The sequence below is a fragment of the Ochlerotatus camptorhynchus genome, unplaced genomic scaffold, assembly GCF_037179485.1.
Source record: "Ochlerotatus camptorhynchus isolate MF236.1 unplaced genomic scaffold, CSIRO-AGI_Acam_v1.1 ptg000022l, whole genome shotgun sequence".
Lineage (NCBI taxonomy): Eukaryota > Metazoa > Arthropoda > Insecta > Diptera > Culicidae > Ochlerotatus > Ochlerotatus camptorhynchus.
The window spans coordinates 5,349,828-5,377,446 of record NW_027040514.1 but is presented as its reverse complement, the minus strand read 5'-3'; the positions used below and the strand labels follow the sequence as shown (position 1 = coordinate 5,377,446).

Below are 27,619 nucleotides of genomic sequence, written 5' to 3'. Positions count from 1 at the left end.
TTGAACCAAATTAGATAATCCACCCAGCCCCAATTATCATGTATCGTTCTTTGCGGATTCGTTATTTGCAGCGCAAATAATAGTACAAGACATATACATAATTATATCTGCATCTATTCCTTACAGCCTCCTGCTAGCGTAGAAATACCCATCATCTCCAGTCGACGGCAGTCTTTGGTCTGTAGCGCTTATCTTAATTGCCCCCAAGAACCCCAAACAAACCACGTATTTATCGACTACCAGCGAAAGTGATTCTACTCAGTTGCGCGTGAGTCGGCCAGGAACCAGGGCAAACTTTTTGGGACTAGAAGATCTCGAAACGGAAGAACAAAGTACACCAAAGTCATGAATGGTGCGGATGTTAATGGAGTTGCTAATCGTCGTGGATTCTACCAGGATATGGTGGACGAAGGCATTAAGCCGGAGAAGACCGCCGCGCCAGGGTTGTCAGCGTTGGCCGTTGTCAGACCTCTTTACCAACAGGAGGAGCTGAACGAAGAGATGCAATACAGCGTTCCCGAGCGGCAGCTGGTTCGGGATGCGTTGAACAGCGTCAAAGGGTGGAGTGCAAAGCGATGTGCCAAGAGTGTGTTTCCGATTTTCGTGTGGCTATCGCAGTACTCGTGGAAACGGGACATCGTGTCGGATCTGATCAGTGGCTGTGCGGTGGCAATGATGCAAATTCCCCAGGGCATGGGGTACGCCTTTCTGGCCAATGTGCCTCCGATTGTGGGAATCTATACATCATTCTTTCCAGTGTTGGTGTACTTTGTGCTGGGAACTTCGAGGCATAACTCGATGGGGACGTTTGCCGTAGTGGCGATGGTGGTGGGCAAAATTGTGATGAAGAAATCAAGTGTAGATGTGAGTCCGATGCAGGTTACGACAACCGTTTCCTTTATTGTTGGGATTATGCAGGTAAGTAAAGGTGCAGCAACGGGACCTTTTTTTTCCCCAACATATAACATATTCAGGAAATTCACTTGCACACTAGCGCTGCGTAGTGAGAAAATTTTGAACTTCTGTCCACCAGCCGAAGAACTTTGCCGAAGACAGGGAATACTGGGATATGACTGGGATCTCAAGATATATCATATTCAGAAAATTTACCTGCACATTAGGGTCGCGTAGTGAGGGTATCCTGAACTTATGGCCATCAAACAAAAGGCTTTGATCTGTTGAACAAATTTGACGAAGACTGTAACCATCTATATGATCAGGATCAGGCGGAACGGACAACCAGTGCTGTCATTGTAACTGATTTTTCATATGTCCGGCGTACTTTTCGTCGAGTACCGTACTTTTCAGTCTCGGAGCACTTAATTTTACATGACTTGTTTGTTTACGTCGCATCCTTTATGTCAAAGATGGATTCCGTCACGTGTAAAATTAGGTATTTCTAAGTGTGTACTCTGAAGATCTCGGAACTTTACTGTGGTCTTCCCAGAGCGTCCCGGAACTAGGATGTTCTCAAAGTTAGCCTGAAGTTTTTGCAATTCTCCTGAAGTACTAAAGGTATTGCCCTGAAAAAAATGGAACTTCCAAAATATGTTTGAAGTTTTCTAAGCTTTTCTGGAGTTCTATGGACTCCAAAATGGAAGTTTCTCGACATTTTTCTGAACCTGCCTTGAATTTATCTAAACTAACCTGTGCAGATCTTTTAACTTTCTTTTTTTCCGTTTGATTCAAAATGCATTTGGGGAACCCACATTTGAAACAAAAGTGTCAACAAAGGATCAACTTTCTACGGTCAATTTCTGGGACATGGTGCTCACCCGAAAGACCTCATTTAACTGAGTATGGATCTTTTTGCTTCCTCTTGGCAAGAAAAAGCCACCTAATCAAATTGCAAAGTTATTCAATATCGCTGCAGAACCGTTGATGGGAACTCTAATTAAGAATATTGATCAAATGTAGTCTCAAGTAACAACCTTGTTATTGAAAGCATCGAAAAAATGCTCGAATTGAGCCCCAGTTTAGATTCGAGCGAATCTATCTTAATTATACCATAGAGGTAACTCTAAGACTAGAAGGTCTCGAAGCAACGTGCTCAACCTTTTGGCTCAGCTCTGGTACTCTCTTTGGTCTCAAGCTATTCGATTCACCCCTCGAAACATATGAAAGTCCACTAACCCCTCAGTTTATCTCAGTGGCGTAACTAGGCGAAATGGCGCCCATGGCAAGTACTGAGATCGCGCCCCCCCCCCCATGAAAATGTACTGAATCATTGAAGTATCAACCGATTATCTTTAACCTATAAAAATAAGTATAACCACAAAATAAATCACATTGTATATTTTCAATCATGTATATTAACAATCATGTACATTAGAAGAAACTGACGTCTGCGTCCGTTCTAAACGTGTATCTTCCTCGCCTTCGCTGCGGCAAAAGCATCGATAATGGAGTTAAAATCAATCTTCTCGACCTCTTCCCGTTCAACACTCAGCAAAGCAAGGTCGCTCAACCGATCCTGTCCCATGGAGGCTCGAAGATAGTTTAAAATCAATTTTAATTTGCTGAAAGATCTTTCGCAGCTCGCAATCGAAACAGCAATCGTTAAGAAGATCTGAATGGCGATTCGAAGATTCGGGAACACGCTCTCATCTCCGTATTGCACGATGAACAGCAGAACATCAGGTCGTGTTAGTTTGACGTTCGTCCTCGTACTGATCATCATTCTGAAGTCCAAAATCTCCTCGTACAGCTGCTCACCATCAACATCACGGTTGTAAGTCTGGCCGAAGTTCTCGCACTTTGTCTTCAAGATGTCCCTGCTGATACCGGTACATAATCCCTCGACGTCGAGAAGAAAGCCAAACTTCGCATCAGTGTCGTGCAAACGAGTGAATCTGTCGTCCATCTCGGTGTGCAGGCGGTCGATCGTCTCCTTCATAGCTCGTTCGATTTCCTGCGTTGTTTTCAATCCAGCATCTTTAGATGTTTCGCCAGCCATTGTCTTCTTTCGTCTTGGTCGTCTTTCCGTCTCAACCTCCCACTCTTGACAGAGATTAAGCCCAACCTCCAGAGCTTTACTCACTAGTCTTTCCCTCTCGTTGTAGAAATGATCTCGTAGGCTTTCCAGGTCTATCGCGGCATCGTGGAAGTTCATCGCTGGATCTTGCAACCTTTTCTGGACTCGGTCGATCGGGAGAAGCACGTTGGTCCAAAATCCAAGTAGGGTCAAAAATTCAGGAGTCAACATCCGGTTGTAGAGCTGCCTCGCTTCGCTCCGTGTGTCTGTGGTCTCCGTGGCACCATCCATCATGGCTTGAAGGACTTGGAGTATCTCGTCGAGGTGGTTGTTGATGGGCTTCACCGCTTCCACCCTTGCGCTCCATCTGGTTGTTGACTCCGATTTCACAACTTTAGGAACAGCAATCTTGAGTTTTTCCCAGCGCTGAGTCGAGGAGGAAAAGAATACGTAGAGAGCTTGAATGGTCCCAAAAAAAGTCACCATCATAACGTCCTGTTTGGCTGCGTTGACACCAACCAAGTTGAGTGAGTGATTGTCGCAGTTCACGAAAACTGCCAGGTGATTCTTCTCGATGATCCTTTGTTGAACACCACTTTTGTGTCCCGCCATCACAGCAGCGTTGTCGTAGCACTGCGACCGGCAATCCTGGAGGTCCATACCGTCTTTCTCCAACTGGCTCAAAATGGTCCCAACTAAGCTCTCAGCGTCTTTCAGGTTGATCTGGATGAATCCTAGAAAAGATTCTGCAACACGTACCGTTTTCTTTGTAAAATCCACGTCCACTCGGAAAAAAATCCGTTCCCGAAAACGGGAACGGACCGTGAACTAAAAATCACGGCCAACTATCCAGAACAAAATTTTCTCAAATATACACCGTGAGCTCTGGTTCACGGCTGTGGTTCACGAATATGGGAACTCTTTTTTCCCGTGCACATATCTAACTACTTCTGAAACTTGCTCACGGTGTGCTTGATCAGGGGTCGAATCAAACATGATACCAAAATATTTCGCTTGACGGATCGTTTCGAGCATATTTTCGCGAACAGTAGACGCCATCAAATGGATAAACTCGTTCTGTGTGGCTGCCGAGAGGTAAGAAGTCGATCCGGGACGATTTTTGGCATTTTTGAGGTGCGCTTGCATGACAGGGTCGAAGGCGGCGAGAAGTTTCAGGAGTCCAAGAAAATTCCCGACGTTAGAGGCGTCGTCCAACTGGAGGGATTCTCGGTGTCCTCGCAGAGCCAAGTTTTGCGTCGCAAGAAACTTGATGCAGTGAATAAGTCGTTCCAGGATGTCTCGCCATTTTTGTTTCTCCACATCAATCTCTGACTGCAGCTCCACATCGATCAATCCTTTGTTCTCGGCCAAAGTCCGTTCCATTTGTTTCCATTGAGTGAAGCATTCACGATGATTCTTCGACATTTCATGAACAGTCATGCGCTCAGGTGCTTTCCAATGATTGAATCCGCATTCCTGCTCCAAACTCGACTGAGGGTTTGATCGAGAAAAGAGCAAACAGCAGATGCAGAAAGCTGATTGCTTTGCTGGAGAATAAACTAGCCAGGACCGAGTCACCTTCTCCCCGTTCGCCAGTGTCCTTTTGAACCAGGATTTGTTCATCGACCGGTTGTTTGTTGGTGCAAACGGCCCCTCGTCGTTCTGGAAATAGGTGGAACCCAACTGGACTATTTCCACTCTCAGAGAATCAGCAGCCTTGACTTTTCCGGCAGCACCGTGGAATTCCAGAAGTCCAATGTCAGCATCTCCAACCGTGGAACTGGCAGTGTCCGGTTCAGCGTGATCTTTAGTACTGTACCAGGGAGGCAACTTCAAAATCATTTTCAGAACTTTGTTCTGAATCCTTTGAAGTGCTTTTTTTCCTGGTAGTGCAACAACAAGACCATATTGGCACAGCGTAAAGCATGGCCGGTCTAAAAACTTGTTTATATATTAGAAGTTTATTCGTCAGACAAAGTTTGGATTTCCTATTTATAAAAGGATACAAACATTTAAAATATTTGTTACATTTAGCTTGAATGCCCTCAATGTGATCTTTAAAAGTTAATTTTTGGTCAAGTATTAATCCAAGATATTTCACTTGGTTTGACCAGGAAATTGGAACTCCGTTCATAGTGACTATGTGACTACTACTAGGTTTCAAAAACGAAGCTCTAGGCTTATGTGGAAATATTATAAGTTGAGTTTTGGAAGCGTTGGGCGAAATCTTCCATTTTTGTAAATAAGAAGAGAAAATATCTAAACTTTTCTGCAGTCTGCTGCAAATAACACGAAGACTTCTTCCTTTAGCGGAAATGCCTGTGTCATCAGCGAACAAAGATTTGTGGCAACCCTGAGGCAAATCAGGGAGGTCCAAAGTGAAAATGTTATACAATATAGGCCCAAGAATGCTACCCTGAGGAACTCCTGCTCTAACAGGTAGTCGATTAGATTTGGAATTTTGATAATTTACCTGCAGAGTTCTGTCAGTTAAATAATTTTGAACTAATTTCATAATGTAAAGTGGAAAATTAAACTTTTTCAATTTAGCAATCAAACCTTCATGCCAAACACTGTCGAATCCTTTTTCTATGTCTAGAAGAGCAACTCCAGTTGAGTGGCCTTCAGATTTGTTTGAACGAATTAAATTGTTAACTCTTAAGAGTTGATGAGTAGTTGAATGCCCATGGCGAAATCCAAACTGCTCATCTGCAAAAATTGAGTTCGTATTGATGTGAAGCATCATTCTATTCAAAATTATCTTTTCAAAAAGTTTACTTATTGAAGAAAGCAAACTTATTGGACGGTAGCTAGAAGCTTCAGCTGGATTTTTATCCGGCTTCAAAATTGGAACAACTTTTGCATTTTTCCATTTATCAGGAAAGTATGCCAAATGGAAACATCTGTTAAATAATTTTACCAAGAAAGACAAGGTACTCTCTGGGAGTTTTTTGATGAGGATATAGAAAATTCCATCATCACCTGGAGCTTTCATATTTTGAAACTTTTTAGTTATAGACCTTACTTCGTCCAAATCAGTCCCCCAGGAATCATCAAAAATATTTTCCCGAGAGAAAATATTCAGAAAATCCCGAGCAACCTGATTCTCAATAGGACTAGTAAGACCCAAACTGAAATTATGGGAACTCTCGAATTGCTTAGCAAGTTTCTGAGCTTTTTCCAAATTTGTGATCAAAATTTTACCACCTTCTTTAAGCGCTGGAATTGGCTTTTGAGGTTTTTTCAAAAATTTTGTGAGTTTCCAAAAGGGTTTGGAACTCGGGTCTAATTAAGAAATATTATTTTCAAAAGTTTTGTTCCTCAGGGCAGAGAATCGCTTTTTAATTTGTTTTTGCAAATCCCGCCAGATAACCTTCATGGCAGGATCGCGTGTTCTTTGATATTGTCTCCTACGGACATTTTTAAGACGGATCAAGAGCTGAAGATCGTCGTCTATTATAATTGAATCGAATTTAACCTCGCATTTTGGTACTGAGGCAGCTCTTCCTTCAACTATAGAAGTAGTCAGAGATTCAAAAGCATAATTAATTTCATCTTTGGTTTGCAAAGGAATGTTTGGATCGAAGTTATATTCCATAAATGTTCGATATTGCTCCCAATCAGCCCTATGGTAATTGAAAGTAGAACTGTTGGGATTACAAATTATTTCTTGGGATATTTCAAAAGTTACTGGAAGGTGATCAGAACCGAAGTCAGCATGGGTAACCAATTGGCTACAAAGTTGACATGAATCAGTTAAGACCAAATCAATAGTTGAAGGATTTCTTGCAGAAGAAAAGCATGTTGGGCTGTTTGGATATTGAATAGTGCAATAACCGGCAGAACAATCATCAAACAGAATATTACCATTGGAATTGCTTTGAGCATTATTCCATGAGCGGTGTTTTGCATTAAAATCACCAATAATGAAGAATTTAGACCTATGACGGGTAAGTTTCTGGAGGTCACCCTTGAGAAAATTCTTTTGCTGGCCTACGCATTGGAATGGCAAATAGGCAGCTATAAACGTAAGTTGTCCAAAAACTTTGGTTTCAATTGAAGAAAGAATTTTATGTTTGATTCGTCTATGAACAATGATGGCAACGCCACCACAGGGTCCATCAAGACGATCATTTCTATAAATCAAATAATTTGCGTCTTTCTTAACCTTATGGTCAGGTTTAAGGAACGTTTCAGTTATAACGGCAATATGCACGTTATGAACTCTCAAAAAGTTAAATAGCTCGTCTTCATTATCTTTAAGAGATCGAGCATTCCAATTTACAATATTTAAAGCTTTAAAATCCATTACTGAATTTTAAAGTCATGACAATATTATTAGCAAATTTTACTCCAGTTTGAATAGCATCAAACATGGAGTTAGATTTAAGCATATCAGAAATCATGTCAATTAATGAATAAAAGTAAATCTGGTTTCACGGACAACTAATTTCTTTTCCTGCAAGGTTTGGCAACCCGCAATTTTGTGTTTACTTCAAGTGACTTTTAATTTGAGCGACTGTCGTCTGCTTCAGCATCCCGGTAAAATGAATACTTTTATAACCGTATCGGCAGTATCGCTATTCAATGGAAGTATTTGAAGACTCAATTTTTGGCAACTCTGAGTGAAACCAAATATACCACGTTGGAAGGTATATCACCGACAAATCGACATGAAACTAAACTTAACTCTTGATCGAGAATCCATAACGGCGGATTTGAATGTGCAGCAATCCCATCTGTCAAAACTATAGAAATTTGTTATCTAGATAAAATAATATACCCGGAATAGATTGGACACGAACCAACTCATACATTTAGTATGTGTGTTCGTGACTAAGATACACATTTTTCGCGAACACGGCGGCATATGTCAGTTTTGTGCTTTGATCAGAAATTTGATGATACTTTGTATGATTATTCATGACGGTTCGATTGGAACTTTTGGCTTCAGTCTTCGCGCGTCTCTTATTTAACATCTGGGTCAAACCTCCCTCCTCTGAAATACTACACTTTTTGAATACATTATTCATATAATACTTCGAGAAGTCTGTTAATACTTCCGCGACTGCTAGATCAATATTTTTATTGTGATTCTCTTGATACTTCCTCTTCAGTTTTCGTTTGATTAGGGTAGAGCGCTACTTCGTCGTGATCGCCCATTTCCGTTCTATCGATCAGAAAAGATCAATAATATCAATGATTTCACCGTGCACAAATCAATAGTAGGTTATTTCCGATGCGTTAGTTCATTAGCTACAACATAAATCCTATTAGAGCGCATTGTATGAATATTTACGCTCATTGTTCTCAAAACAAAAGAAGCGCTCCTAGCGAATCCTCTTTTTCTACGTTTATCCGTAGGACGAAGAAAATCTAATGGCCTTTCAATGCGTTAGGACGGAATTGAAACTCGTTAGACGAATTTAGAACCAAGAAGCAGTTTTAGATTTTAAACAATATCTCAACAATTTGTGACTCTTTATCAAATTTAACGGTACGTTTGGAAAGGTAAATAAATTTGGAAGTCATCTTTGACAGGACTATTCCATTTTTTGTTCGAACCCGTTCAAAAAAGGGAGGTAAAGCGCAGGTTGTGCTTAGTAGAATGGAAATTAGTCCAAAACCCTATCCCAAATACAAATTCTATCGGCTTGAAAAAAGGGCAGTAGGATGGCAGGAATATGGCATAAATGCCCAATGACCGGAGATAGGAAATTATCGCAGCGTCGCAATGTCTTCTAGCACCATCATGAATCCAAACAGAATGGAACCCAGGGTAGCACTGAACCGTTCCAGATTCCAAAGCAAATTTAGTACAGCATTCGAAAATTTTTGCTCTGTTAAAAGTCCCTTCTGGCGAGAATGGTTCAGTTAACCCTTCTTGTTCAATAAAGCATAACAGTGACATTCTGGGTTTTCTGACAAACTCGCCCCAACAAATCAAACGTTCACCTCTTACTCCGTATCCTCTAGATCTAAGCATTGACCTATTATCAAAACTAACTTCATCCAGGAAGATTAAATTTTGATAATCCCATTTGATGTCACTCATTTCTGAGGCAAACCGGACGACGATTTTGCTACGTATTGGAATAGCTCGTCTCTCGAGTGCTTTCCAGCTAAGCCCTTCCTAAAGAAGTAGGGTAGAGAACTACTTCAGCCTAATCGCCCATTTTGGGCCTATCAAGCAGAAAACTTCAAATAAATCCATGATTTCAGAGTTAGCAAGTCAATTATGCGTTTGGTACGATACTTTAGTTAATAAGCTACCGAACGAAGTCAATGAGAACGTATGGTATGAAGGTTTGCACCCATTATTCCCACAAAACAAAAGAAGCGCTCCGACCGAATCTATATGTCTATTTGCATCTTCATCCGATAAGCCGAAGTGAATTCAAATTAATTAGGCCGAGTTTGGCGTCAAGAAGCAGTGTTAGACTTTTGACAATATACAACGATTGGTTTATCTTTATCAAATCTTACGGTACGTACGGAAAGGTAAATAAATTTGGAAGCCATCAGTAATAATAACATTCCGTTTGGTGCTAAACTACGCTAGATTAAGAAAGACCAAGTGCGGGTTGTGCTTAATAGGCCGGAAATGGGGTAGTTAACCCTATTCGACAAATTGGTGATGCAGACATGGCGATCCGGAACGTGTCTTCAAACAACCGCTTTGCTTCGTCCAGATAAAGAGTCTGTTTGCAGTGATACAATTCAACCAGTCATGTCCGCTTATCATACATTAATTTTATGATAATTCTCAAGTGTAAATGTTTTAATAATTACCTGCGTAATGATGGGATATTGTTGTGTTTTATTGCAATTCGACAGATCATTCACTGAGACGATGACTGAGGAAAAAAATACCTGTCAACTACGATCCTCACAGTAGTCTAAAAACTCATGGCATGAGCAATACATTATGTATGGGCCTAAATTAGGGGCATTTAGGCCGACAACCATTTCCCCTATGACATTTTATATCATGATAGCCTACATAACGTGATATCATCTGAACTCTGAACATAGTATAAACCTAATTGACACCATAAACTCAAGCCTGATAATTCAATTGTCATCGTCTGTTAGAATTTATTACTTTGTATTATATGCATTTCCTTTTTCCATCCAACAGCTGATCTTGTATGTAGGTCGGCTGGGAGCCATTTCGTTCCTGCTGTCGGAAAGTTTAGCCTCCGGATTCACCACGGGTGCCGCCATTCACGTGCTCACATCGCAGATCAAACATCTCCTCGGGCTTTCGTTGCCTCCTCAGGGTGGAGCTTTTGAAGTGATAAACGTAAGTATGGCTGAGCTGCTGCATCACAAATCCGCATTTATGACTGATGCTGTAATCATTCTTCTGTCGATTCCTTTAGACTTACATTGCCATATTTAAGGACATTTCCAGCGTCAACTGGGCGACCATCGTGGTATCGGCCATTACCGTTGTGGTAGTGGTGATAAACAACGAATACTTGCAGGTAAGACACGTAACAAGCATGTCATGACCGCGTGCAAGCGTTGCTGTTTTGCAGCACAGGGTCTACTTGATCTAACCGCGAATGTTTGTTTCCTTTTGTATGTTTTCTGGTAGTCTATTGTCGCCAAGCGAAGCAGCATTCCCGTTCCGATCGAGCTGATTGCGGTCATCGGTGGGACCTTGATTTCGAATCATATGGATCTTCGCGTGCAGTATTCGATCAAGACGATCGGTAACATTACAGCGGGATTTCCGGGTGAGTTTCGAGAAATCTCGCGTAACATTTGAAAAGGACCTATCCTCGTTGATCGATTCTCTTCAGCGACTTTCTCTTTGGTTTACCACGGTAACATTAACGAATTTCTCGCTGAGCTCGCAGTACAGTTCGACAGAAGATGATGTTAGCTTGCGCCTGAAACAACACACTCAATGGGAAAGTCCATTTACAGTCGGGTTATTGCGAAAAATCGATGAAAAGAATCGATCAACAATGATAGGCCCTTTTCTCGTGTTGCGCAAGAAATGATTACGACAAGGATTTCTCGTCAGAGTTGAACTAATTTCCGTTATTTCTTCAGGAGTTCCGGTAACTTTTATTTATTTACCTTCTAGATGAAATACAATTATTCAAGATTCTAGACTGATTATCTTAACTGGAATTCCTCACCAGAGTTTTCGACCTAATAGATGGATTATTTATATTGTTACAATTTCTAACGGAAAATGCTGAAAAGAATTATTGAATTGAAATTCCGAACTGGCATTGGCGTAGTTAATGGGGTTGCCAAGTGGGCCAGACCCCCTTCAGAATTTTCGGTGTTTTTTGACTCACCGGTATTTTTTCAAATTCGATGTTACTATTTAACAGCGATTAATAAAATTGGACCACAAACAACATTTTTTTTTAAAGTTCTTTATGTTGACTACTTTTCTTATGTTCTGGGCTAGAAGAAACAATTTTGAGAAAGTATATTATTTCAATATTTAATCGATGGCATAATAAGACGTCTTGAGGCAATATAAATTAGCAATGAGCCCAGGGACTTTTCTTTACCTTCTGGGAACTTTACCTTCTAAACCTTCAGGAAATTCTAAGAAACATCGTAGAAATTGAGGATACTTATTAGAAATACTGAGAACTTCATAGATCTTTAGATAAATTCGTAGAAACAAGGAAATTGGAAAAGTTCTCAAAAATTGCGTAGAAGTGAAAACATTTATTCATGTTTGAGGAGCTTCATAGATGTTAAGGGAACATTATTTTACTTCAGGGAAGCTCAGTATTGATCGGATACCGTAACCCTCATCTAGTGTGACAATTAATAACCCATCCTTTTAACGTGTTTGTCAGATCCTGTTTCTCCTTCCGCTACAAAAGACGGCGAAAAACATTAGCAGCATAACATTCGAGCGCGGTTGCAGAAGAACGATGGCGGTTATTGTATTGTCCGTGATTGTCAGCAAGTAGGAAAAACAGGGAGAAAGTTACGAGCCACGGTTGGAATTCGACGTGTTTTTTCCCCGTCCGTTTAAGTAGAAACGAGAGTTGGAGTGCCGTTTTCGTGGCGTGTGTCCGCTGGAGGGATAATTCCCAGCATCGTCGCGTGGAAGTGACGTCGTTTCCTCGAAACGTGCCGTGGTTCGTGAGCTGCATAAGTGAAAGGTGTCGGAAAGCCGTCAAAGGAAAGCTAAGCGTAAAGGTCTCTTTCGCTTCCCGGCTAACCACCAAGGATCCCCGAACACCCACCGTTCTCACTGCGGTGGCTCAGCCAGTAGAGCCAGTCTCGCCCCCGCAGTTAAGAGCCAAGGAAGGACAAAGCAGGCCGAACCGAAGGAGCGTTCGCCTGGGTAGTGCATATTGGGAATTCGGGCAGTGGTAACGGAATCGGATTAAGAGAAAACGGACAACGTATTTAATTAAACGAACAAGATTTTAATGAAACGTGTTTTTTTTGCTAGGTACAGGTCAAGAATGAAAAAACTATTGTTTACTTCCGGTGTCTAATGACAGCTCATTGTCGAGGGGTTGTCCGATAAGGGTTTGTGGTATAAGGGATAGAAAATTGACATTCCCAACACCCCCGCTCAATTTACAGAGCCCATCAACCCTAGATTTGCTCGATGTTTCTGGAAAATCCCAGCTGGCAGACCCTTGGTCATCACATCCGCCAACTGGTCCGTCGTCGGCACGTACTGCAGCATGATACGCCCTTGGTGGATCTCGTTCCGGACGAACATGTGCTTCACATCAATGTGATTCAATCGGCCCACTCCACGCTCATCCTCAGCAACACGGATCGTCGATTGATTGTCCTCAAAGTACGTAACGGGGTCGCTCATCTTGATTCCCAGATCTTCCAGCAACCGCACCAGCCATGTCCCCTGACATACCGCTGTAGTCAAGGAAACTAACTCCGCCTCGGTAGAAGACAGAGAGATCGTCGACTGTTTCCGCGTCAGCCAACAAACGGTACTGCCACAGACAAACAGACATAACAGTCGCAAGTTGTTCATCGAACAAGCATTTAACGGTCAATTTAATAGTATCGTAGTTGGTAGTACCGCCAACTGTGGCGCGCATATTCAATTCCCTTGTGTTTGACGTTTACACACTACCGCCATCTGTTCAGCGTACTACCCACCACACTGTACTCAACAGATGGCGGTAATGTTTTAGCGACGATGTTTTACAGTGGCAAATATTCAATGTGTTATGTCTGTTTGTCTGTGGTACTGCCATGAATACGGAAAACATACCCGGATAATGACTTCCTGTCCATCACGTCGTTCGCCCAGTCTGCGTCTGCGTAGGCTTCCAGTATCGATGCGCCGTCGTCTCCTCTATAGACCAGTCCGAGATCAAGAGTTCTACGAATATACCGCAAAAGTCTCTTCAGGTGTACCCAATGCTGTTCGGTTGGACAACTCTGGAACTGGCTGAAGTAGTTGACAGCCGTGCACAGATCGGGTCGCGATGTAAATGCCACGTACATCAAGCATCCGACCAACTCGCGGTAGGGCTTGTCCGTCCGTTCCGCTTCTTTTCCTCGTTCCAGGCGAAGGCGACACTCCATCGGTGTCGAGATAGGCTTGCAATCCTGCATGTTGAACCGGCAAAGAAGACTTTCCAGGAACCCACGCTGGCTGATTCTTAGGATCCGATTCTCGACGTCTCGCTCCACCTTCATCCCGAGGAAACTCTTCACTGCGCCAACATCCGAAGTTTCGAACTCGTCGACGAAACGACGTTTCACTTCCTCTACTAGCTTCAGGCTCCGAGATGCGATAAGGATGTCGTCGACGTACAGAATGAGAACTATCATCGAACTACCTGTTCCCTTCACATACAAGCACGGATCGTTAGCATTCCTCCGGAATCCCAACTCCTGCATGAACCGATCGAACCGCTGATTCCAAGCTCTCGATGACTGCTTTAACCCATACAGGGCACGGTTGAGGCGACATACCAAGCCATCCCTCTGCTTGTATCCCTCTGGTGGGGTCATATAGATTTCCTCGGTGATCTTTCCGTTTAAGAACGCGGTCCGCACATCCATTTGGTGGACGTGCCATCTCTCCTGGTTCGCTACCGCCAAAAACGCTCGGATCGTATCTAGTTTGGCTACCGGAGAATACGTCTCCGAATAGTCGAATCCGTGCCTTTGCGAAAAGCCACGCGCCACTAGTCGAGCCTTACAACGGTCCGGCTGACCATTGTCAGATCTCTTAACCTTAAACACCCACTTACAGGAAATCGGCTTTCTCCCCTTCGGCAGCTTCATCAATGTCCAGGTGTTATTCTTGATAAGGGATTCCATTTATTCACGAACAGCTTGCTCCCACTGCGGCCAATCCTCTCGCATCTTCATCTCAGCCAACGAACAAGGTAGATTATCGACGAAACTGGCGGCATTCAAAGCGAAACCAGTGTAGTTGAACTGGTAGTCTTCATGCCACCCTGGAGCATTTCGCTTCCTCCGCGGTCTTCGCTCCTCATCGGCCAAATTTTCGTTCACAGCTTCCGGATCGGACTGCTCGACTTCCGGATCGGACTCCTCGCCTGCGCTACCGAATACCTCTTCGTCATCCTCGGAATTAGCATCGTCCTCGTCCTCGGAATCAGGATCTTCCTCCTGGTCACTTCGTACACTTTTGTCGTCTGCATCTTCGGTTTGCCCGGGTAGAATCCCAAACTGATCGCTTCCAGGATCTTCATTCACTTGCTGAACGCCATGATTTCTTTCTTCTACGAATATCACGTCACGAGCCGAAACGATTTCCTTCAGCACAGAATCCCAAATCCGGTAACCGTTGGCAGTATACCCGACGAACGTACCGCGCCACGATTTCGCGTCGAGTTTCTTCCGGAACTCTTTCGGAATGTGAACGTACACATCCGCACCGAACACACGAAGTCTCTTCACATTTGGCTTTTCCCCATTCCAAATCTCAAACGGAGTCTTTTTCGAGTCAATAGCATTGGCAGGGCTACGGTTAGCCAGAAACGCCGCGGTTTGGATTGCCGTACCCCACAGCCTTTTGTCAACACCACTGTCCTCGAGCATCGAACGCGTTTTCTCGACCAACGTTCTGTTCATACGTTCACTCGTGCCGTTCTGTTCGGCCGTGTAGGGTACCGTCCACTCAATCACAATTCCCTTCTCCTTACAAAAATCAGTGAACGCGCGGCTCTTATACTCCCCTCCGTTATCGCAACGGAACCGAGAGATGCCCCTGCCAAACTTAGCACTCGCGATCGCCTCGTATTCCCGGAACTTTTCGGCGAGTTGGTCCTTCGAACGTATCAAAAACACAACAGTGAACCGGCTCCAGTCGTCTATGAACGAGACGAAATATTTCTCTCCGTGTATGCCCACCGGCGTCACTGGGCCACAGACGTCCGAGTGAACCAGTTCCAAAACTCTTTTGGACTGTTTGCCCACGCGCGCGGAGAACGGTTCTCGAGTCTGCTTACCGGCGATGCACGACTCACACACGGTTCCGACGTCAGTCTTTTTCGCGGTTCCAAAGTTCAATCCGACGACCATATCGTTACGAGCAAGCACTGATAAGTTCTTCGTACTCAGATGTTCGAGATGTTTCGGAATCCGACCGCAAAAATACGACGACTTTTCTGCAATCTCACTTTCTCGGCGAAAGTTCATCTCGTACAGTTTTCCGCGCCGTGAACCGACCGCGATTACTCTCGAACTTTTCTCGACGCACACTTTCCCGTCAGCGAACACAATCTTCAACCCTGCGGTTTCCATCTTCCGCACGGAGAGCAAATTAACTCTTGCCTCCGGAATGTACAAAACGTTCTTAAGGGTAATTGGAATGGACTTACTGTTGATGATGGATGTCAGTTTCACCTCGCCGCTGTGCTTCGCGGTGATGCACTCGCCCTCCTTCGCGACAGCAATCTGCATCGGCTCTGCCATCGGGGACAAACTCTCGAACAAACTCCGGTCGTTTGTCAAGTGTGCGGACGATCCCGAATCGATGATCCAGCTGACTTGCTGCGTGGGTGGAGATCCAGACGATCCACTCATGAAACACACACCATCTTCACCCTTTCCGTAATGCGCACTGTTTTTCTTCTGAGGGCAGTCGGAAATTTTATGGCCTTCTTTGTGGCAGCCGAAACACTTCCACTTCTTTTGTTGTTGTTGCTTTGCGCGAGGCTTTCCGGTGCTCGAACCGGCGAAAGCGGCATCGTCACTTCGGGGAACCGACATGTCAACACTGGCACTCTTCCGCTTGATTTCTTCGTCCAGTAATCGGCACCGCACAAAATCAAGGGACAGATTTTCTTCTGGCATTGTTTCCAGTGCCGTCACTACCGTCGCGTACTCTGACCCGAGCGTCAGCAGCAAATGACAAACGATGTCAATATCTTCCAGCACGGCGCCCGTTGCCTTGTAGTCACGTACAGCACGGTCAAACACAAGAAAATGTTCTTGAAGAGAACCACCTTCGTGTCGCAACGACAACAACTTCTTCTTCAGGTGCAAGCGACTCGCGATGCTTTTGCGCTCGAAAATCCGCTGCAGCGCCAGCCAAATCGCTCGTGGGGTCGGCTTGTCCTGAATGTACTCGAGTTGGCTATCGTGAATCCGCGAAATCAGGAGGGACTTGCAGCGACGGTCCTTCTTCCGTCGTTTTTCCGCTGCTCTCTCCTTCACCTCCTTCACGGCATTCGTGTCCTCCTGCTTGACGACGTATTCGTCAACTTCCTCCAGTTCCACCTGTATGCACTCGGCGAGCTCTTGCTTCTCCAGCACCACCTGCATACGGAACTTCCAGGAGGGATAGTTGCTTCCGTCGAATTGCGGCACACGCGCGATTTCGCCTTCTCTCTCCATTTCTACTTGACCGGGCACGACGATTCAAAAACACTTCGATCCCGACACTCGCGAATCCACTGGGCCCATAACCTATTGGGAATTGGGGCAGTGGTAACGGAATCGGATTAAGAGAAAACGGACAACGTATTTAATTAAACGAACAAGATTTTAATGAAACGTGTTTTCTTTGCTAGGTACAGGTCAAGAATGAAAAAAACTATTGTTTACTTCCGGTGTCTAATGACAGCTCATTGTCGAGGGGTTGCCCGATGGGGTTTGTGGTATAAGAGATAGGAAATTGACATTCCCAACAGTGCACTGCGGTGACTACCGGGACCATCTACGGTGAGTAGTTGGTCCGGTGATTCGTCACCATCGTCGCCGGGGGGGGGGGGGGTTTCCGAGAAAGGAGCCATGATCATCCCCCCGCTAAACGCCAAGGACCGCTGCTACGCAGCTAAAAGTGAAGGAGAAAACGCTCGGCACAGACCGTGTCTGGAGCCGACGTGAAGTAGAATAGACGTCTTAAATTTCATATTTCTTTCTCTTTTTCTATCGTTAACGCCCAAAATCCGAACGTTTTTGGGGGAAGTACTCTGCTCGCAGCCGCCCCGCCGGGGTAAATCGGGTCAGCTATAGGCTGGCAGGTAAGCCGCAACTTACAGTACCTCTATATAATTTCAGGGCACTTTTTTTAAGCCTCATGGACTTGGAATAGTTGTGGAAACTACGTAGAAATTCAAGAAGTTTTGCAAATTTCACAGCATTTTGAGGAGCTGCGTTAAACTTCATGCAAGAGTGACAAATTGTAAAAAGTGAAGGGACTTTTGAATAAGGTCTAAAAATAGTGCAATAATCTTATAAGAGTTTCAGGGATCCTTGCTTCAGGTTTGCGAAATTCGTTGCAGTTTGTTAGAGATCTAACTTCAAAAAAGCTTCATGATCTTCTTGTTAGATAGGATTTCCAACCAACTCGGTATTTTTACCCGTATACAGTACGTGTTAATAATAAAGTGGTACCGAATGGGTTTAAACAAAACGAATTCCATTTAAAATTTAAAAGATATCCCAAATATATTCAACTAGTATCTAGTTACAAACAGGGACACAATTATTCAAGTTTCAAGTTCATTCCTTTCGATTGGTGTCAAAGTTAAATCTTGTTTTATATATAACTCCAAATGTTAGTTGACTAACTATTAGACTGATGCAAAATTTGACTTTTTCGCTCCACAGTGCTTAAATGGTTTCAAATCGGGTCCTGATTAGCCTCCCAAAATTACAACTCATTTGGTTAGAAACAGACTTCGCACAAGCCATTTGAAGTTTACATGTAAATTACTATGGGAAATCTCAATTTTTTGTTCATTGCCTTCTAGTCATTTTCCATAATGAGCTGCGAAACAGTTTGATAGCCATTCTTATAGAAAATTTTCTCAGCTACAACTTTGCTCAAGATTGTTTCTATGTGAAACGAGACAGGAAAAAGTTATTAATTATTTAAGAGATTGGTAAACTTATGCCATGATCAAGCAGCTGCTCTGTAGGCAACACTGTATTTTGCAGTGTGACATAGTAGCCATGACTTTTGTGTCCTATTCAACGCCCCAGAAACACCAATTTTGCATGCTGAGCAGTTGATTGAGCATGATCATAAGACATCAGCGCATTGAACCATAGATACATTGATGGTCTTGAGCAAGTTGTAGCTGGGAAAATTTCCTACGAGTACAGTTGAAAGCTTTTGAAGCAGACCGATTTGGTGAATTATTAGATAGACATGAACAAAAATCTTGGTTTTACCATAGTAATTCCCATACAAACTTCAAATGGTTTGTGCCATCTCAGTTTCTCACCAAGTGGGTTCAAATTTTGAGAGGTTAGTCAGGATCCCATTTGGAATCGTTTAAGTATTGTGGAGCGAAAATTTCAAATTTTGCATCACTCTACTAACTATGCTTCAAATTAAAAATTGTTCTGGATAAATGGATAATTCATGACTGGAATGATTCATGATGGGAATTCTTCTCGACCGAAAATATTCTAGACTCGAATTTAAGAATAATTTAAACATTATTTGTGAACGGAGTTCCTAATTTGAGTGGAATTTCCAATCGAACTAACGGCAAGGAACTTCCTTATCACAAAGGAATACCGGAAACGTTTTCTGTAATTCTTAAAAGGGAATCCTGATTTGAACTTCCAACCAGTTCTCTTGTAACCATTTGGTCACAAGTGCATAGGATTTTGTCGTTTATGTTGTATTTTCAGAACCTTCACGTTTCTTGTGCAAAAACAGTAGTATATCACAGAAGTGATAGGGTTCTATACCGTTGTGAAAATGTTGTGCCGTAACTTACCCCACCCAGCACAAAACCATCGAATTTACAATTCGAAAAAAAGAAACTGTAAATCGGAGTTCTTTACCAGAATTCCTGTTCCGAATCCTTAGTGGACTTCTTTGTCAAATTCCTTAGCAGAATTTATAGCCGAATTCCTTGCCAAAATTCGATGATCTAGAATTCTGGACTGGAATTGCAAACCTGAACTCCTATACGGAACTTACAACCGGACTGACAGCTTGGAATCCACGACAGCAATGGTTAATACAAATTCAGCTTGAACTCAAATTTACAACTGAAAATCCTGATCTGAATTCCTGTCCGCAATTCAAAATCCAATATTCACCAAGCTAACCCCAACCCATTCCTCGCCATTGCAGAACCCGTCCTACCGGACATCTCGCTGATGCAATCGGTCCTGCTCGAAAGCTTCCCGATTGCCATGGTCGCGTACGCCGTGTCCGTCTCGATGGCCCGCATTTTTGCCCAGAAGGAAAACTACGAAATCGACTTGAACCAGGAACTGCTGGCCATGGGCACCGGCAACGTGTTCGGATCGGTTTTCTCCTGTATGCCCTTCTCGTCGTCCCTGTCCCGTTCGATGATCCAGTACACGTCGGGTGGCAAAACGCAAATCGCCTCGGTAGTTTCCTGCGCCATTTTGGCCATTGTACTGCTTTGGGTGGGACCGTACTTCGAGTCACTGCCGCGGTGCGTCCTGGCTGGGATCATTGTGGTCTCGCTGAAGGGACTGCTCATGCAGCTCGCGCATTTCCGACAGTTCTGGCGACTCAGCACCGTGGATGCCATCGTTTGGATGGGAACGTTCCTGACGGTGGTCTTGGTGGCCATTGATATCGGGCTGCTTGTCGGAATGGTGCTCAGCATTTGCAGTATCATCTTCCGCGGTATGAAGCCGTATACATGCCTGATGGAGAACGTACCCAATACGGATCTGTATTTGGATGTTAATCACTACAAAGGCGTAAGCTGATCCATTCACCGCCAGTCTTTAGAGTTCTATTAATATTTTGAACCCTCTTCCATTTTAGACAATCGACATTTCCGAGGTGAAAATCTTCCGTTTTTGCGGCAGTATGAACTTCGTCACCAAGGCCGGATTCAGGGCGAGTTTGTGCGAAGCGTTGAAGCTGAATCTCACCAAGGAAATCAAAAAATCCAAACGGAAGGACTACAAAAAGCAGTTCAGCTTCAGGTTTCTGGTGCTGGATTTTACGGCCTTGAGTAGCATCGATCGATCGGCGGTGTCAGCGCTGAAGGCTTTGATCACGGAGTTCGGTAAGCTTTCGGTGAAGGTTCTGGTGGCCGGATCATCCTGCCCGGTGTATGAGAGGATGGTCCGGTGTAATCTGGTCGGTTCTGAAGATCATCTAAACTGTAAGATCTTCCCAACGGTTCACGACGCGGTACTCTGGGCTAGAGAGACGTTGGCGAACGACTCCGTGAATCTGAATATTGTGGAATCGGAGGAAGTGTAAGACGCGACTGATGGTAGGTGCATTTGTTAGTTGATAGGCTTTCGGATTAACACGGGTAGGAGTTTTAATGTTACCCCTCGAAATGTGCTCTTTATAGTTTTTAAGATCGTTGCTCAAATATCATCTTACCAGTCGATCAAGGGTGAAGTTCTCAGTATGTTGATAGTGGAAGAATAATATCGTATAATCTTTATGCGATGGTTGTTGTTTGCTTCGAAATTCCCTTTTAAACTTTGTTCTACATTCGGGGAGGTTTATTGATCTACGTTTCTATCAACTACAGTGTATCAAGATGGATTTAGAATCGGTACGCTTTCAATCAAATGTATCTCATAATCTGTTTGGTTTATAACAAAACGGTTATAGAAGAAAATGTTATGTATTTATTATTGTTTAAAGAATGGGTTTTGGAATTTTTATTATACTTAAAAAAAAACATTCTGAGAAGTCTTAGAGAAGTTCACAGATCTTTCGCGCAGTTCGAGTAACATCAGGAAAACAGGTAAATCGTCAAGGAAAGTCTAGACTTAAAGGGAACATCTAGGAGAATTAGATTCGATTGTTTATGGACAGTTCCACGAATTTCAGGAAAATTTAGATAGCTTCATTCACAACCCAAGAACTTAATAAATTATTTCGATTTAATTTCAGGAAAAGAGGTCCTTTGTATTTGAGGGAAGTTCAAAGGTCTTCAGCGAAGTTATTAATTTTCAGGAAATCTTCGAGAACACAGCAGTTCAGAGTACTTCGGGAACTTCATAGAAGATCTTCAAGAAAGATTCATGACCATCGGGAAAATGCGGGAACATTTTAAAAGAAGTTGCGTAAGCTCAGGGCATTTTCTAGAATTGGGTGAATATCAGAGAAGATGCAGTTTCATTAGTTTCAGGAAAATATTGGTAAATTTTGAGATGCTTCCTCATTTTCAAGTAGTTCAGAAAACTTCTGAGATGTGGAAACTTCATAAAAGATTTGAAAACTCCACCACTTAGGGATTCTTATGACTGTTCTATCTAGTTAAAAGTAATACCAACAATCAATACGAAACTAACGATTTTAAATTGGCTCACTACTTGACTAGCCTATTGGTCCCAAGCAAACGATTAACGTACCCCATTCTAGTCGAAATTCTAGTACTGTTTGTTTTGATTCGCTATGAAAGTTTGACAGATAAAATGAGGGGTTATTGGTTTTTCCTATGTTTCGAGGGGTGAATCGATTAGCTTGGGACCGAAGAGAGTACCAGAGCTGAGCCAAAATGTTGAGCACGTTATTTTGGGACCTTCTAGTCTTAGAGTTACCTCTATGGTAATACCATAGAGGTAACTCTAAGACCAGAAGGTCCCGAAGATTCGTGTTCAACTTTTTGGCTCAGCTCTGGTACTATCTTCGGTCCCAAGCTAATCGAAACATAAGAAAATCCATGAACCCCTCATTGTATCTGTTAAACTTTCATAGCAAATCAAAACAAACATAGTGTAGTACTAGATTTTTGACTAGAATGGGATACGTTAATCGTTTGCTTGGGACCAATAGGCTAGTCAAGTAGTGAGCCAATTTAAAATCGTTAGTTTCAAATTGATTGTTGGTAAGAGCTTCCGAAGAATTTTAAGAATTCTAGGGAAGATCAGATAATCTTCCATTAGCATCAGAGAAATTACAGAAATTTTAAAAGAAGTTTCGAGAACTTATGGAAAATTTTTAAAACTTCAGGTACTTCCCTTGAATTTCAAAAAAATTGTGGGAACTCTTAGGAAGTCCAGAGCAGGTTAGGAAAGTCTCAATATTTTAAAGGAAGTTCCGTGAGCATCCGGGTAGGTTCAAAAAATTTAAAGCAGTCCAATTTACTTCAGCCACATTGTGGGATCTTTTAGAAGTTCTGAGGACTTTAGAAAAGTACAGTGAACTTCATTGAAGTCAACAGAATCTCAAGAGGTCCCAAGAAATTCACGAAAAATTCAGAGATCTCAGGAAAACTCAGGGATTTTTAGAGATGTTCTATGAATATCTAGAAAATTGCAGGATCTCTTTTTATAGATTGTATAGATGTTCCAGGTCAAATATACAAAAAAAAACAAATGTTGACTCGACCTTCATCGATTTACATAAAACTTTGCATAGTTCTGTGTTATGGGCAGTTATCAAGGGGTAATCAACTCTGCACACTGTGCCGAAACACATCGTGGCACACTGATCGGCACGTCATGGCACACGATGACAAGTATGACACAAAATATAATATATAATGGCATCCATGTTTTGCGTTTAAACTTTGCCAATCGTTGCTAAGGTCTACTACTTTGTTTAATTCAAAGTAAAGAGGAAAGGGAAGTTTTGTTAGTTAGAGTAACCACGCCACGTAAAATAGACTTGAATACGTGTTACCCGCAGATGGCCGGAGAATTCGGACCTAAGGCCAATTGTATGGGTAAGAAGAATTTTAGAATGCAGTGCCGATTTCAGGGCTCATGTACAATATCAACAAAAGCCTGGTGCCGAACGATGACTGTGGAGGCTGGTGAAGCTAGTACTTAGATCCCATGTTACCGGTTCGCAGTCTCTCTACGCTCATTCACTACTGGTTGTTCGTTTCACTGACGGCAATAGCAATAATAAGAAAGATGCTGCTAACAGAATTGTAAAAGTAGCCACACCGGAGGTAACGGAGACAATCTGATTCACGGTATTATTGAACGCAATTGGAACCACCAACAGATTCAGGGAGACTAATATGCGATTCCGGCATGACCAAGAAAGATATAAAATGTGAACGAACAACAAGCAGATATCATCAAACGACTGAAACCAGTAATAAGATCCTGGACCGAAATTTGGATGCTGCCAACCACGACTGCTGACTCTGGGAAGCTACTGCGGTCTATTGTTGCTTCTACTATCATTTCCCGAGTGGCAATGCATAGAATCTTCCACTTGCCGGTTGGGTACTTGGTTTCGGCAAATGCCTGCCAGAACGACGAACGGTTCATAACTTTCTTCTCCTGCTCCAGCTTCTGCCATCAGTCACACTTCTCTGTCTCATAGAGGGGCTGTTTTTCTAGTGTCACTTCCTTGAAGCTGATGACTGGCAACGAGATCGTTTAATATTGAAATTTATCTTGAAATGAATGTTCTCCAATTTTCCCGTTTTCATCTGTGGGAACTTGAAACTGTATACAAATAAATCTCAAAAGTCATAACTGCAGGGATGCCAAACTCATGGGATACTGAGACTGATATCTTGATTTCCATACTTCCGCACGTTCGGCACAACGCTTGACCCAGCTTTCGGCAACAGATTGAGATGTGCAGAGTTGAACACCCCTTGGCAGTCATTCGCATTTTTGTAAAAAATCGGCCATCTTGGATCTTTATTTTTTATAACTGGCATATTTGACATTATTCAATAAATTATAGCACGAAAACGTCACTTCTGATCGAAACCATTGTGTAAGCCCAAAATTGTTATTTGCAAGGGAAACTGCCAGAACTTTTCTCATTGAACTTCAGAGATATCCAGAGAGCTTAAGGAATCTTCAGTAAATTTCAGATAACTTGAGAATAATTGCGGAAACGTTAAAGAAGTTCCGAGAACCTCAGGGAAGATAGGTCTAAAGATTATCAGAGGAGCGCATAGATCTTAAGACTGTCACAATAACTTCAACGACATCCAGACTTTCAGACAAGTTTAAAGATCTGTGAACGTCAGCAATCTTTTGAGAAACTTTAAGAAGTTCCAAAAATTTCAGGAGAGTCCAGAGAGCTTCTAAAAGTTTATGAAAACTTAGGAACATTTTGTTCAATCGCAGTTGACGCCGTCGGGATGTTCTGAGGCATAACATCTCTGATCACGCCTTCCTTCAGAAGGGAAGTGGGCCGTTGGTCTCCGGTTCGTGAGTTGATGGGTCGATAGGTAGCGGAGGCATACAAGACACTGTTTTATTGTGTTGTATATTGTTTTCTAGAATCTTAGGCCACGGCCAGGGTAGACGCGACACGCGACGCGACGCGATGCGACTCACGCAAGGAATAATAATAAATAATAAGATTCTTTTGAATTGGTCGCGTCGCGTCGCGAATCGCGTCTACCCTGGCCGTACCCTTACAGTGGGTAGGGTAGTGGCACAAATAATCTACGATGCACAAACAGGAACATTTTGGAAATTTCACAGAAGTTCAGAGATTTTCAGGAAAATTTTGCATATAACGAAGCAGGCAGCACCAAGATAAATTGCATCAAGTACAACATTTGAGAAGGTTCTATCAATAACACTTTGGATACCCCAGACAACCAGAAGTCGTATAATAATGTACAGACAGTATCGTAAATTGCTACAGTTTTAGTCAAAACCGCATATAAGAATGGCATACCTCGCATTATGTTTAAGTTAAATCGTATAGAATGCAAATTTCCGACCAATATGCGATGGCTCATTTTTCCATCGTACTGTATCACAAATTAAATCGGATTACATCGTAAGACTTTTCAAAATGAATTTGTTATTACAGATTAAATCGTATATGATGTTAAATTAACTTGTTTAAAATTAAATTAAAATATGCGCATCAACTTTTTTTTTATCGGTATATTGCAACACTGCCCACAGATTGTTATGGTCGATCGTTGGTGGTCACGTGAGCTGCTTTTTATTTGATAACAGTGTTATTTTAGGGGCTCTTCATTACCTACGTAGACAGCTTTTCGGTATTCTTGACCCCCCCCCCCATCCCCAAGCGTAGACAATTGTCCATATACAAATTTTAAAATTTGTATGGGCCGTGAATAATTGTCAACCCCCCACTCCCCCCCCCCCCGCGGAAATAATAGAAAAATGGTTGACATGAAAATTTCGATGTGCACAATCACATTGTTTTGGTTTGATTGAACATTTTAGACGTTTTACTCGTATAAACACAAAGGACCGAAGTACAGATCTGCATTGTTTTGGTTTTTCTGATACTTCAGACGTTTGCCTTTATGAACATGGTCAAACGTCTTATGTAACAGTGAAACATCGTTAATGCAAATTTGGACTTCAGACGTTTTGTTAATTTAGAATTTTCTCAACTCAATTGACATTAATCTGAATGTGTGTGTGTGCATAATGTTCTTAGGTACAAATGTTACAATGTGCATTTATAAACTCAATTTGTTTACATTTGTTACTTAGGACCTTTTGAAAAGTTAGGCGAGCGTTCATTCATGCATGCGTGCTAGATAGAGAAAGACGATTAAACGTCAAAAAGGTATATAAACACATTCTCTTGATCAAGGCAACCTCTGAGTATCGAAGTCAACATTAAATGTTGACTTCGATACTCAGAGGTTGCCTTGATCAAGAGAATGTGTTTATAGACCTTTTTTACGGAGTTGCAGTTAAGGCCATTTCAATTGTTGGTCTTGATTTGTTTTTGTTCATTCGTGGCTGGAAGTTTATTATATTTATAAGTTGTTGTCATGTTGTCAATATCAATATTCATCTTCATCTTGGTGGGGATGATTATTTTCATATAGACGAGTGCACGGATGGATTTGAGTTCACTCACTCGACAAAAAGTGACACAATAGTGGGCCCTGTTTACTAAAAATGAACACATGAATAATGCTCGCATAACATTTGAAAACGGATTATGAATTTTTCTAAACAACTTGCAAGGTCCTTTTCACGAGAACCGAAGTATGCTTACGCAAACCAAGAGCACTATTGGCAGAGTTAATGTACACGTGCATCCATCCCGCGTGATAGAGACACGCTTTCAATCAGATCGTAGATGCCTGGTACATTTCGAGACGAATTATTTTGCGTCTCTTTTTATTCCTACGTGCCTCATTCGTGTCACATGTGCTGTGTCTCATGAGCTAAGCTCGGCGAGCTCCAGGGAGATCGGCAGCGTACCTACGTCCTGCGTGCATGCTAAAAGTGGCTGGTTGGTGTTAAAGAAAACAACGGAGAACTGTTGATCGAGTAGTCCTGTCACACTCTAGTGTTGCTGGTACAGCTGATTGATTTGAACCAGATGGTATTCAGTTTTTAAGGGTTGAGAGATTGTGGTTTTATAGAAGTATTTCAAGCGGAAGATGAGTTAAACGATTACAAATCAATTACCGGCGGGGTTATTTGTTACCGATCCATGCGCATGGAATTTTCATGGTTCATGATTTTGCTCGACCAAGTTCAAACGATTCAAAATCTTGATCATTCTCACAAAATTTGATATCATTAGGATGAGAGCTCATACTACACTTGGCCCTTTGAAGTTTATGTGGGAATTGAAAAATTGAACGCTAGGATAATTAGTTATTAATTGATTAGGAAGATGATGTTCTTCTGACATGCTCCATTTACTACTCAGCAGACAACGTTGGAATAATAGGAAAAACAATCCAGGCTATTATGTCATAAGGACAAGATGCAGTGTTGCCCTGAAAGCAGCCGATTAATCATACCAGAAAGTTATCAACTTAGAAATAAAGAAATAACTAATTTTCTAGACATTCAATTAAAACGTGGTTTTAAACAAAGTTGTTGCTGGGAAAATTTTACGTAGGGGGGGGGGGGCTCCGATGAACAACTTTTTACGTAAATCATTATGATGTAGGGCTAGAACGATGAGGACAAAAAGTACACTTCTTATAGCAATTCCCATATAAACTTCAAAGAGCCAGTGCAGAATGAGTTCGCCATCAAATTAGCTCAATTTTTGGGAGATTGATCAGCCTGATTTGGAACCAATTGAGCTTGGTTGATGAAATTGAAACCATCATAATATAATAGGTATTTTCTAGCTGGCAGATAACCAATAGTTCAGAAAGCCCTTTAAAAAAATGTCTTCGCTGTTGAAATTGATTCGTGTGACTTCATCCAGCTGTAATTTCAGCCTTTCAAGCTGTAGCCGATAACATCACTAGTTAATTCAAACATGTACTTAAATTTGAGAACTGTTCAAATATATGTCTAATCTAATATTTA

General features: G+C 42.3%; 1 protein-coding gene across 1 annotated transcript; it reads left to right on the top strand.

Annotated features, from left to right (window-relative positions):
* The first annotated feature begins 345 nt into the window (after positions 1 to 345).
* On the top strand, positions 346 to 20,684 carry LOC135704778 (prestin-like). Its single transcript, XM_065226282.1, has 6 exons — positions 346 to 918; positions 10,116 to 10,280; positions 10,360 to 10,464; positions 10,578 to 10,719; positions 19,533 to 20,137; positions 20,205 to 20,684. Exons 1-6 carry the CDS (start codon positions 346 to 348, stop codon positions 20,649 to 20,651), a joined length of 2,037 nt encoding a protein of 678 aa, XP_065082354.1. The 3' UTR covers positions 20,652 to 20,684.
* Positions 20,685 to 27,619: the final 6,935 nt, after the last annotated feature.